General features: G+C 37.6%; 1 protein-coding gene across 9 annotated transcripts in view; it reads left to right on the forward strand.

The window, feature by feature from the left end:
- LOC139121791 (chromodomain-helicase-DNA-binding protein 1-like) overlaps positions 1-4,904 on the forward strand; it is a 52,319-nt gene extending 47,415 nt beyond the window's left edge. For 8 of the 9 annotated variants that reach the window (XM_070686951.1, XM_070686954.1, XM_070686957.1 and 5 more), the window contains exons 34-39: positions 99-280; positions 521-623; positions 1,184-1,368; positions 1,686-1,823; positions 2,332-2,475; positions 3,209-4,904. In XM_070686951.1, coding sequence (XP_070543052.1) covers positions 99-280; positions 521-623; positions 1,184-1,368; positions 1,686-1,823; positions 2,332-2,475; positions 3,209-3,506 — 1,050 coding nt within the window. In that variant the 3' untranslated portion in view covers positions 3,507-4,904. The remainder of the gene's footprint in view (positions 1-98; positions 281-520; positions 624-1,183; positions 1,369-1,685; positions 1,824-2,331; positions 2,476-3,208) is intronic. The other variant, XM_070686956.1, reaches the window with a different exon arrangement.
- The last annotated feature ends 7,097 nt before the right edge of the window (positions 4,905-12,001 follow it).

Here is a 12,001-nt window from a genome sequence, read left to right on the forward strand (position 1 = left end):
CAGATGGGTTTGAGGAATGAACAGAAAGAAGAGCAAGTCATTATTTTTTACTGTTTTAAGAGCTAAACTGACAATTTTTTTTTTGAAATGGTTGACAGTGCAAAGACTGGATGAGGCCGGTGAAGAAAGCCTTGAAACAGCTTGATAACCCACCGGCAGAAGTCACAGAGAGAGAACAGCTTAACCACACAAGGCAGTGCCTTCTTAAGATTGGAGACAGGATTATGGAGCGTATTGATGAATGCAAAGATGATGTGAACAAAGTTAGGGAGTGGAAAAGGTAAATCTATCACTGTGATCATAGCAATGTCAGTGTCTTTGCATGGTGTCCAGAAACAGTATAAGTATGGCATATGTTGTACAAGAGTTATCTGCTGTCAATGAAAGTTGTTAGGCCAAGCTTGTATGGCATATGTGAGGGAAGAAATGTGTTGGTTATTTTCCCAGTAGCCAGTGATATTTTTGGAGGAAATAATCACATGTGTTACTCCTATTGAGTTGGATTTGTTTCTGTTTTCAGCAATCTGTGGACCTTTGTGTCAAAGTTCACTGAATTTGATGCTAAGAAACTGTACAGGTTGTACAAGCAGTCTGCTAAGAAGAGAGAGGATGAAAAACCAGAGGTATGTTATAGATATTTCAATAATCTTCCAACAACCCACTCATCATTGAGTATAGACACACTGAAGATGATAGTTTGTGTAGAATTTAGAGCATATTTAGATTAGTCAATCCTTGAAAGTATTTGGTAACTATCTGAACCATCGTTTTAGTTCACATATTTGAAGTTTTATATATTTTAGTGAGATGTGGCCAATAATGTAGTGCTTTGTAAGGGTTATGCATACTTAATGCCGAATGCCTGGCCATGTCTTGCTACATGATAGGCACATGTGGGGTAAATCATATGTCACCCATGCATTTTGCACAAAATTGGTCAATATTGTATGGAAAACATTTCAGGAAAAGTGTGTTTCGTAAATTAATGTGTTCTTTAAAATGTGTAATCAGAAAAACATTCTTTAATTTGATAGTTGTTCTTCAAATAATAATGAAAAGATACATGGTAACAGCTGTACACGACTAAACAGATATGGATGGATATTTGAGAAAAAAGTATGACTCCTTGAATAGAGCTTGTGTCATTCTGATGAATGCATTGTTGTTGGTTTTTCCCCATCAGAAAAAACACCATTTACATGATTCACATCACCAACATCATCTTCAAGAGCGTGTTGGTGGACACACACAATCCAATGTCCCAGTCAAGAAGAGGTTCAGTGACTCCCACGACTCAAAGCACCGAAAGGACAGGTCTGGCGGTGTTGCAGGCCACAAGAGATCCTACGATTTACATGATGAACGAAAGTAAGTATAGGGTGAACCTCGCACATGGCAAAGGGTTATGTTCAAAGTTTGGTGTGTATGATATGGTGGTATCCATGTTATGATTTTGAAATGGGAATTAAATCTATGTAAGATGTGTTGAGTATAAACTTGTACTTGGAAATTTATAATTGTGGTGCGTCAACGGTGAATTTCAAAATTGTGAATGTAAAAGAGGGTAGGTCAGGTGGCCACCAGAGGCCTTGTTTAGGAGGAGACACAATAGAGTATGTACCAGGGGTCAGTTCATAATGCATCCACATGCATTAACTGGATTATCGACATCTCATTTCTAACAGCCCTGCCAATGGTTCAAGGACAGCTGTCGCCACCACTACGACAGGTAGCTCCAGCTATGGTCTCAGCAACCAATCCAGAAACACATTGTCCTGGTCACATGATACCTACACGGCCAATAGGGATTTCTTCAGGGAAAGGTAGTACCAAAAGCTTGCACACAAGACCATAGCTGTAGCTGAGACACTCTCTCAGCTGCCCTTTCTCTCTGTCTCTCCTCTGTCACACTGACCCACTCATCAGACTTTCCTTATGTTATTCATGAATTCTTTCTATTTCTTACAGAGATAACAGACTCATAAGAAAATCAACCTTTTTTTAATGCTCAGCATTTTTTAACTTTCAGTGTGACTACGATATATTTTGAGGGTGTTTTGGAAAGGGGAGAATTGCAATCCCTTTTGTAAATTACCTCTCTCAGCAGCTTGTAACACACCTTTCCCCACCTACAATCCTGTATTGTGGTCCAACCTTCTTATTGATGTGAGTAGGGTTAGACCAAAATACAGTGACAAGAGGGTAAAATACTTTTTCAGAAATGCTCAGTCTGATTTTGTTCTCTGCTTCGATCTGTTTAAGTTTCCAAAATAGCTCCAGTTTTAGAGCTGAATTGAGAGGCGTACTGACCACATGTCATTTCCCTTGCAGACACCACAACGATGGTGGGAGCATGTTTAGCCGTCATCATGACAGTTGGTCTGGACACAGTGGCAGCAGTACCTACCAAGCTGGCAGCAGTCGAGATAGCCATGACAGCAGTTACCACCACCATCCTTCAAGCAGTTCTTCCAGGTATGCATTGTACATGCATCTGTTCAGATACTTTCCATACACACAAAGTAAAGTCAGTAAATTCATTTGACTTTCTCTCTGCAAATACCCATGGAAACTGATGCTAGAGTCTTTGTAATATTTTGTTATCTCAATATACTGCACTTTTTTTGAGTAAGAAAAAATTGGTTTTGTGCTTCAGATATCCTTTAATTACAAGAGAAATTTTGATATGGTGGGCTTAGTAATGTTGTTCATTCAAACAGCAAAGTGTCATGAGATGTCTTTAACCATGGATTTTTACTTCGAATTTACATGAAAGAGTATTTTCTGTTCCTGTGTTTCCTAAATTTGTAACTAAGAGTTTATCAAATATTAACTATATTTCTGTAAACATTAGTCCTTCAATGTTTTGCAAAAGAAATCACTGACGTTTCAATTCTGGACGTACATTGTACTACCTTATCCAATATTTACAAAAGGACATTATGGTTTTTCTGCAAATGTGTACCAATGAAGTTCACTTCCAGTTGTGATAAGCTATATGTGTGTATACTAAGAGGCAAAATGGTTAGAATTTGAGCATACAGGGCTGTCATTTATCTTTTGGGTTATGAAATTTCAACAGCAAGTTCAACTTTTGCAGGACCGTGATGGAGATAAATTAGCAACCTTTTCTTTCAAACAAGGTAAATGAGAAATCGAATGGTGATAGAAAAACATTCACAACTTGTTTGGATATTTCTCTGCACAGGTATAATAGTGACCACAAACGAGATCACTCGTCGTCAAGTCGACACTATCACCATGGTAACCGTGATGATCATAGGCATCACTACCCCGATAAAGCAGACCACGTTTCATACAGCCAGCACCAGGCAGGTAGCAGAGATGACCGCTTCCATCACTCACACACAGACAGCAAGAGGAGGAAAACGGACGACTACAGCAGTAGAGACCGGGACAGGTCATCCAGTGAACACAGAACAGATCAGAGACACAGTGATTACAGCAACCGACCCAGTGCTGAGCATAAATCACACAGACACTGATAAAAGCATTATCACTGACTTTTTGTAAATAAAAGGGGGATATGAAAGGAGCTCGTTATGATTTTTGAGTGTCAACAGTAAACCAATTATCAGATCTAATCATGGCAATGGATGTCGTCTGCGATCAGTATTTATGTGATTACATGTGAACTTGTGAAAGAAGTGTCAAGCCTGAAGTGGGGCTGAACTTGTCTGAAGTGTTGGGATTTGTGATCACAAGCATTTGGAATTCATCCAAGAAGAGAAGCGATAACGGAGAGAGTGTGTTGTGACTACAAGCCATGAACAGTTTTGAAGTGTACAGAGTCAAACATCCTCTTTTTTGTTGACGGATCAATATGTGACTGCATTCAACAAGGTGAAAACAGCAGCATTGCATCATATTATGCAAAAAGAGTTCAAGCCAGCTTACAGTGATCATTTTGTGTCAGTGAAAGATTAAATTATATACCAGATTAGTTTGTGCAATGAACTTTATATTCTATTTTTTCAAGAGAGATTTGTATGTGTGAAAGCCAAGTGCAGTTTGTTGTGTGTATTGTATCGCACAGACTTGTAAATTGTCACTGCCTCAAGTGAGTGTCATACATTTTCCATTTCATTTCTCGTTTTTCTTTCTATTTCATTCGTTATATTTTTTTCATTGAGGAGTAATAATTAGAGACTGCGAGTGTTATTGGTAAATAATTATGCTAATCCTTAAAAAGCCAGTCTACTCTTAGGAACCATGGTAATTTCTCAGTCCAAAGTAGGTAACAAAAGCTACTCAACTTGGAAGAGGTATCTAACTGTTCAAGAACACACCTCTCATCTTTGAAAAAAACTCTGAAATGCAACTGAAGTGTAAATTGCTTTATAAAGGATCTCAACAGTGCCATGAAATACTGGTTAAATCTACAATTTTTTTTTAAGTGAAATACAAATTCATATGTGTCAGTGTACAGTTGTACATATCAGATATCACACCAACATGTGGCAAGTGTACCTGGTCTGCTATGTGATAATTTCTGATATTTGACACAAGGATAAGACTTGTCCAAATCAAAGTCGTGTCAACAAGGCCTTGAACAACAACCAAATTTAAGTGAACACATAATGCACGTGATAATATTCTTTCAGTTAACAAAAAAACCAACTCGGTTTCTAGACAGCTCAATTATTTTTTCTTTTTTCATCTGTTTTTTTTTTTTTTTTAACTCAAACAATGATATGCTTCCAACACAGATGCCAAGAATCTGTATATAATTAATCTGAGGTGTGTATTCTCTTTGTCCATGGATCCTAAACAAACTGAAACCTTTTTCCTTTTATCGCCTGTGAGTGTAAGATACTCCATGCTTACATTATGAAATGTAAATATTTATGTCAAAGTGACAGAAATAAAAAAGTTTGCTATCAGATGTAGTTTCAGTGTTACGTTCTTCTGTATTGTCTGTTAAATGCCATTTGTCCCAGTTCTAGTTTGTAAGCCTGGCAGTGCTGTCTGAAAACAACTAAACTCCTTGATCACCAGTGTATTTTTTAACCTCAATTCTTGAAAGCAGAGGTTCTTGCAAGCAAAAAAATGAAAATCAGTAGTGTTTTGGATGATTAAACCATATTTTATCCTAGGTGTTTTTTCTCTAAAAAGCATTTAGAGATTGTGTACCTCTGTTACCCATGGTAGGGAATTTTCCTGCACAATGTCATAATGGCAAGACATTGTACAATCTCAATCTTGACCTTGGGCTGCCAGGTGTAGAATGTAGAAATAACGGGGGCGACGCGCTGACCATTAACGTTTATTTATGGGCAAGGGCAAGAGGAAAGCCAAAAATTAACGGGCAAGACTTGCCAAGGCTGTTAATTTGGCTTTCCTCTCACCCACGCCTACAAATAAATATTAATGGTCAGCGCGGAGTCTTGTTTCATTTATTTTATCAACTAACCCCGAAAAACTGTCAAAATTTACAAAATTTCCCGTGCTATAAACATCAATGGGACCCCAGAACCTGTCAGTGAGTAGTGCGCGCTGCAAAAATTTTGCAAATGCGGAGATTTTTTTGAAGAAGGTGTCTAAACTTGGCCCACAAATGCTCCGTTTTTGTGTTTGATTATGATCTTTGTACAAATCATAATTTTCGTTTTAGGCGTAAAGTTACTATGTTTACGATATTATTTATATTCACGGGCATGAAAACAAACCATTACTGTGTATTTGTGGGCAGTCACGTATATCTATCTGAGAATAACATAACTTACTGATATTTTATGCGTTGTATCTGTGATTGAATGAAGTAAAAATATTCGAGCCCTGACAGGTGAAGACCGCTCTTTAGGCAGTTTTAAACCGACCCAGAAGGTTGGAATGATGCAATGTAACACTGGACGTGACCTTGTAGGGGTGAAGCTGACTAGGAAACTCAAGTTGAAGGTGAACACTGATGAGGACATTTCGACTTTCTAAGACCATACCTTGGGGATACAATGCATCCTTGTATTACTCCTGTTTGCAACATTCAAGTGTGACATCTGTTTAAAATTTTTTGCAACATTCCAAATGCGTCATCCGTTAAAAAATTTTGCTGCTCATACAGGTGTTTACATTCCTCAATTGGTGTTGTTATCATATGGCAAATATATAAAAATCATCCATTGATCACATCCAGGGGTATGTCAACAGAATTTCCAACACCAGAATGAATAATTAGGCTACGTAGTATGGTATGTGTGGAACCCGAAATGCACACTTTGTAAGACAGTGCATTGTGCATGTTTCAAAACATGGCTGCGCTGTAGTCAATTAAAGGACTGTTGTTAACACTTAGAGCAAAAATGCGCTTCATCGATATCACAATTTCCCCCCTAACAATTATTGTTTTGGAATATGATTTGTTTTGCTTTGATTGATTGAAAGGTAACATACCATCCTCTGACAATGGATGTAATGTCATTTCCAGATTTACAATAGTACAGCAAATTTATATAGAATGAAGTATTGCATTTTGTATCTTATTGATGCTGACTTGAAAAGTGCAGAGGTATGAAATGATAAGAAGGTCAGCGCGGAAAGTTAGGGGTCGACCATGTGAAAACCTTGGGGTCTGGAAAATTAAAAAAAAAACAAGATTCCCAGCAAATGTCAAGGAAAAAGAAAATCAGCCAGAGAAGGCTTGGCAAAAACAGAAAAGGTGGGAAATTGGGAAAAAATAATGTACAATGGGTCAGGTAAAAAATAATGCTACCTCATCAATCTTCCAGACCCCCCGGATATCAAATGGTTCACCCTTAGGGATGGATATATTATTTTCCTTGGCACATATTGCTATCGAATAATTATAGAAGGGACTGGGTCACGAGTAAAATGAATGTTGGACGCGAGAGGGCGCACTGTTAGTAACACGCTGAAGCTCTTGCATGTGCCATGATTAATTTTGCAACTTGCACACTTCACTGTTGTACTGAGATCCTGGAATATCTAGACTCGAGGCTCCAGAGTCGAAGGCTCCAGAATCTAGCGATTCGTTGATTCTTCAGACTATTTCCCCGCTGGTATGCTCATCCGTCAGGTGGTTTGTAAAAAATGCCGTTTTCTTTGTAGATAAATTAAAAAATTTAGTATTCATCAGTTACTCAACTGATGCAATTAATTCATGAGTAGTTTTGCGTTTTTCGTCTCAACTGTCACGGCGGGTTTTAAAGTTTCAAGTGTGTGACAGAGGAAGGGTGATTGAAAAAAACCTAGCGCATTTTAAAGTGCCAATAGTCTTCATTTTAGAAATCCGGACACATTTCAGTAGCACTAGCACAGCTTTGATGTCGATCAAAGACCTTGCAATGTTTATTGTACGCACGGGATCGAGATCACGTGAAACAAACGTATTTCTTATGATAAAATATGTAATACGGGTCTATTGTAAGAACCCCGTACGCAGAATTTTGCAGATATTGATTTACCAAGACATAAATAATAATTCAACTTGAGACTGCCTACCTTTGGATCGCTGTCTTGGCTTTAGACACAAACAATCATGAAAGTTATTCTCGACCGCGGAGTGACGTCGTAGGTGAAACGCATACGAGCGAGGTGAATGAGAGATCAGACGATACAGAAGAGCGAATGATACAGAAATTGTGTGGAAAAAGGCAGAACTAAAAGTTATGTCATTTATTTATATTGAAACTTTGAATATTGTGTTGGTGGTTGAAAATCCGAACTTCAATTATTTGTTTTCACGGCGCTGTGACGCAAAAATGACGTAAAAAACCGCAAGTACCCGGATGACCCGTGGTCGAGAATTGGTGACGGCTTCCTTTCCAGATGACACGCCTTGTCCATCTCTAAAAGCTGTAGAGGCCACGTCAATTATTTAATCAAGTGTCTAACCCTATATCGTGCTATGAAAATGGAAATGTGATATACTTTTCAAAAAGACGAAACCCTTCCCATAGGAGTGATATGCACATAGTTTTGGGAGCTTAGCTGATTTTAATGACGTCACAGGCAAAAGGACAATATTTTTGTGACATTTAACATTGTTACACTTTGTGATTTTTATGATATACGAACCGTAATTCTGTAACCATTATTCATTATAACTACATCACTTTACCTTGGGTAGGTACAGACATTGTCAAGGATATTAACGCGGTTTCCTATACGTCCCTAAGTTTTATTAAGGCTTTTTCGGTTCTGCCATCGAGTACGAGGTTATCTAGCAAATTGAAGTGTCTATGAAACACAAGACAGGGATGGTCGTCATGTCAGGACACGAATAAAGTTTCGATCGACAATAGAGCTGATGTTGTGCTTGGAATTTGATAGGTTAAAATATTAATTTCTCTGAGGCGTTGTATGAGAGAGTCGACACAATACAAATAGGAGTGATGAAATTTTTATGAACGTAAAAAGTGACTTTTACTTATCATGAAATGTATGATCAATACAGTTTCTTCCTCATTATGCCTGTCTGATGTTATATTCCATTATGCCTGTCTGATGTTATATTCCATTCTGAAAACCTATGCCAACTAAAAACCGATTATCAAACCATTTTTTATGCGACCGTCCTTCTTTTGAAAACGTTTCCTTTCCACATGGCATTCACGGCTGGCATGGAGGCAGACTGATTGCAAACTATTTAAATGATAACACGTGATAACAAGAGCAAGATCACGATTTGTTGCCCGCCAAAGGGACGGTGCTCATGACGGTAATATTTATGATTCCTGAGCCGAAGGATATTGAACGATAATCGAATGATAGGTGATGTGTAATAGTTATGATGTGCCCCTACAAGGAGAAGATTTGATGAGGGGTAAAATGACGTTTAAAACTGTCATCTACGACATCAATGATGGAGATGCTCTTCAAAGAGGATGCAATTTTATCTCTGTTTCACAGTTATGATACTGAAGTCCCTCGTTTGACACAGGGTCACTGGTGTTTGACAGTTATCAAGTTCCGACTTTAAAGTCAAACGAGTGGTGGTTACCTTTTATCGCAAGAGGGCGACATTTAAATATCACGAACAGAGCTAAATCTAATACCTGTATAATTATGTGCCTATTCATCTAACTTTGCTGACCCCATGAAAAGTGGATACAATTTATTACCAGTCTGCTCTATTTCATTCAACCAAGTTTCGGCTTCTTACAATATAAAGGCTGGAGAAACAGTTGAACAGCAAGTGTAAGACGAGGTTGACTGGATTGGAGTTAGAATAGTGAAACGCCAAGAGAATAAAACTTTCAATGTTTTACTTTTTGGTTTGGTATAGTATGGTGTGGCATGGCATGGCACGGCATGGTTCATCTTGAATTTGCCATCGGGCAAAATGTTCCCAGACAACAGAACTCCCTATATGCATTTTGATTATTTGAACTGGTTAGCCCGTAGCTTGTATGAAAACCTGTCAGTGTAAAGCTTCCGCTTTTTGTAGTAACACAGTTTATCAAGAACGTTAGTAACTCATTTGCAGTCTGTGGCAAAAAAAAAACTGACTGCAATTTTCGAGAATATCACCAAACATTAAAGGTTTATCCACATGATTTTCAAATAACTGTTGAGGGTCGTTCAAAAATACATCTAGGCCTAGGCTAATAGAGCTGGTGACAGGTCACACTCGGGGACAGATATTCGGACTCTAAAATTTTTACAAGACTTTTTTTTGTCTACCGCTTGTAGGAACTTATTAACACGATTGGAACCAATTTGGGATAATTGTATGTTAAAGTAATGTCTTTAAAATTTGCGAATATAAGCTCACTTACTTTTCTTTTCACGTTACACACTTGTTTAATTTATGAGTAATTTGTGATTTTGAGACATTCAGCTATAGGGCACCTACTATTTTTGAGAAATTTGAAAAATATGATGATCCAATTATCCAAAATTAGTTCCAATCGTGTTCATTTTGAAATTGTCAGAATAATTAAACTTTCACCGTCTTCATTTCCTGAAAATCGAAAATCTACTTTCCTCATACAGATAACACAGAGATGGCAGCCATTTTTAATTTCAAATATCGGTAAACTGTTAAAAAGAACCAAACTTTGCACATCGACCCCTGGTTACCATTGTTGATTTGACTGTGTCGTTGAGGAAAAGTCTTTTAAAAATTTGAGAGCCCGAATATCTGTCCCCGAGTGTAACATGTCACGTCAAGCTCTATTAGGCCTGAACACACATTTTGGAATGACATTTCCCATGCAGATATTTAACAATCATGTGGGTAAACCTTTAGTGTTTGGTGATATGCTCGGCCAAGTGTTGCAGCCGGTGCAACTTTAAAAAAAGACCATGCATTATGTAGGCAAAATACATTTCTTTACCAGAATGTGTTGTATACTTTTAAAGAAACCAAATAAAATTTATTAAATACAAAAATGAGTTTGGGCAAAAGTGGATAAAGTTGTTCAATTTCGAGTTGTACACTACATAATACACTTAACAGTACACCTCATATCACTAGCTAGCTTTACTGTACTTTCGATCACTATACATTGATACACATGGTATGGAATTTTGCAATTTCAGCAATAGGGAACCGCTCAAGTCACATCACTCGTTTTTCCTGAAGTCAATAAAACAACATGGTAAACTGTTTACCGTGCAACTGTATGTCAACAGCATTGCACAGTGCCTGCCCCACTGTGAGTATAATTTTCATATCGATAACGCTGCTTACACTGTTCTTATCAGACAATACACGAGCCATCTCAGTGACATAAGTGCAAAATAATTACACTAAAAGACACAACAAAAACAAACAAAAAGCCACACAACTACAAAAAATACTGGAACACAAGAATCATTTATATGTAAAAAAGAAACATACTTAGTTCACATGATTAACATTATCTCTGAGAATGGCATAAACTGAAGTCTTTTCGAATACTTGAACTGCCAGTGGAAATATAAATCGATTTCACCTGATATCAAAATAAACAAAGAGGACAAGTTAATACGCAAAATTCGATGCACATAATGAATCCCACAAAAGCCAGTGACACCGATCGAAAAGTAGCTGTAAATCCAATGTTGAAGAAGAGAAACAGTCTCTTCTGATTGGGAAAGTTGTTGTGAAACTAGCGATTGGGCAAAACAATAAATTGCACAGTGCTGTTCCGTTAACATGGTTTTCAAAAATAGGCTAGGTAAGTCGGCAGTAATTTTTTTCCAAAATATTTTTATTTTTAAATATGCATTTTCTCAGGGGTTCAGGATGGTCAAACACCGGCCACAAACATTCCAGAAAAATGTATAAACATATAAAAGGGAAAAAAACACATAAAAGAAATCCTCGTTCAAGCAAAAATCAAATGCCAAGTAACGAACGCGTGATTTTACGGTGTTTTTTCCCCCTCTTTTTACTTCCGTGTTTACGTAGCTCTAAAAAGTTTAGGGTCGGCAGGTAAAAACTGGGGTTATCGGAACAGCAATACTTTTTGTTTGGCCTTATCTTAACCATTTTCATTTCATAAGAAGCAATCTCGACAGTTTTATAAGGACTCTGATTGAATGCAGGTATATTCGCATCGCCAACCATACCATGGATATCTTCCTGTTTTGGAAGTATGAGTTGGGGTCATCTTGGCAAATACTGTCAGGGGTGTAGGTCGCTTTTGCTTGAATGGGAGGGGAATAATTTTCAGAAACTTGGTCGAGCAAGAATCAGAAAAAGCAGTTACCCAAGTACTAGTTGGTTAAAGAAGCCCATCGACCGTCCCTAAACTTTGTAGTGTTTAAAATGCCATAATTAGGCTGCGTTCACAAAAAATTGTTAGGAAGGGGGGCTGGAGGAATTCACGGGGAATCGAAAATTTTTGCGGTAGTAGAGGGGGGACTTGATAATTTTGCTCTGCCTGTATATGGGGGACTTAAAAATGTTTTTGGTTCCGTTTTACGTTTTACATTTCCCAATTCCAAGTTTTTGTACGTAATTTAATGAAAAATGAATACCATTTTTATGTCATCCAATTGTTGTAATGTTTGTAATAGTTTCAAGAAATGT

This window comes from Ptychodera flava, chromosome 21 (genome assembly GCF_041260155.1).
Source record: "Ptychodera flava strain L36383 chromosome 21, AS_Pfla_20210202, whole genome shotgun sequence".
Taxonomy (NCBI): domain Eukaryota; kingdom Metazoa; phylum Hemichordata; class Enteropneusta; family Ptychoderidae; genus Ptychodera; species Ptychodera flava.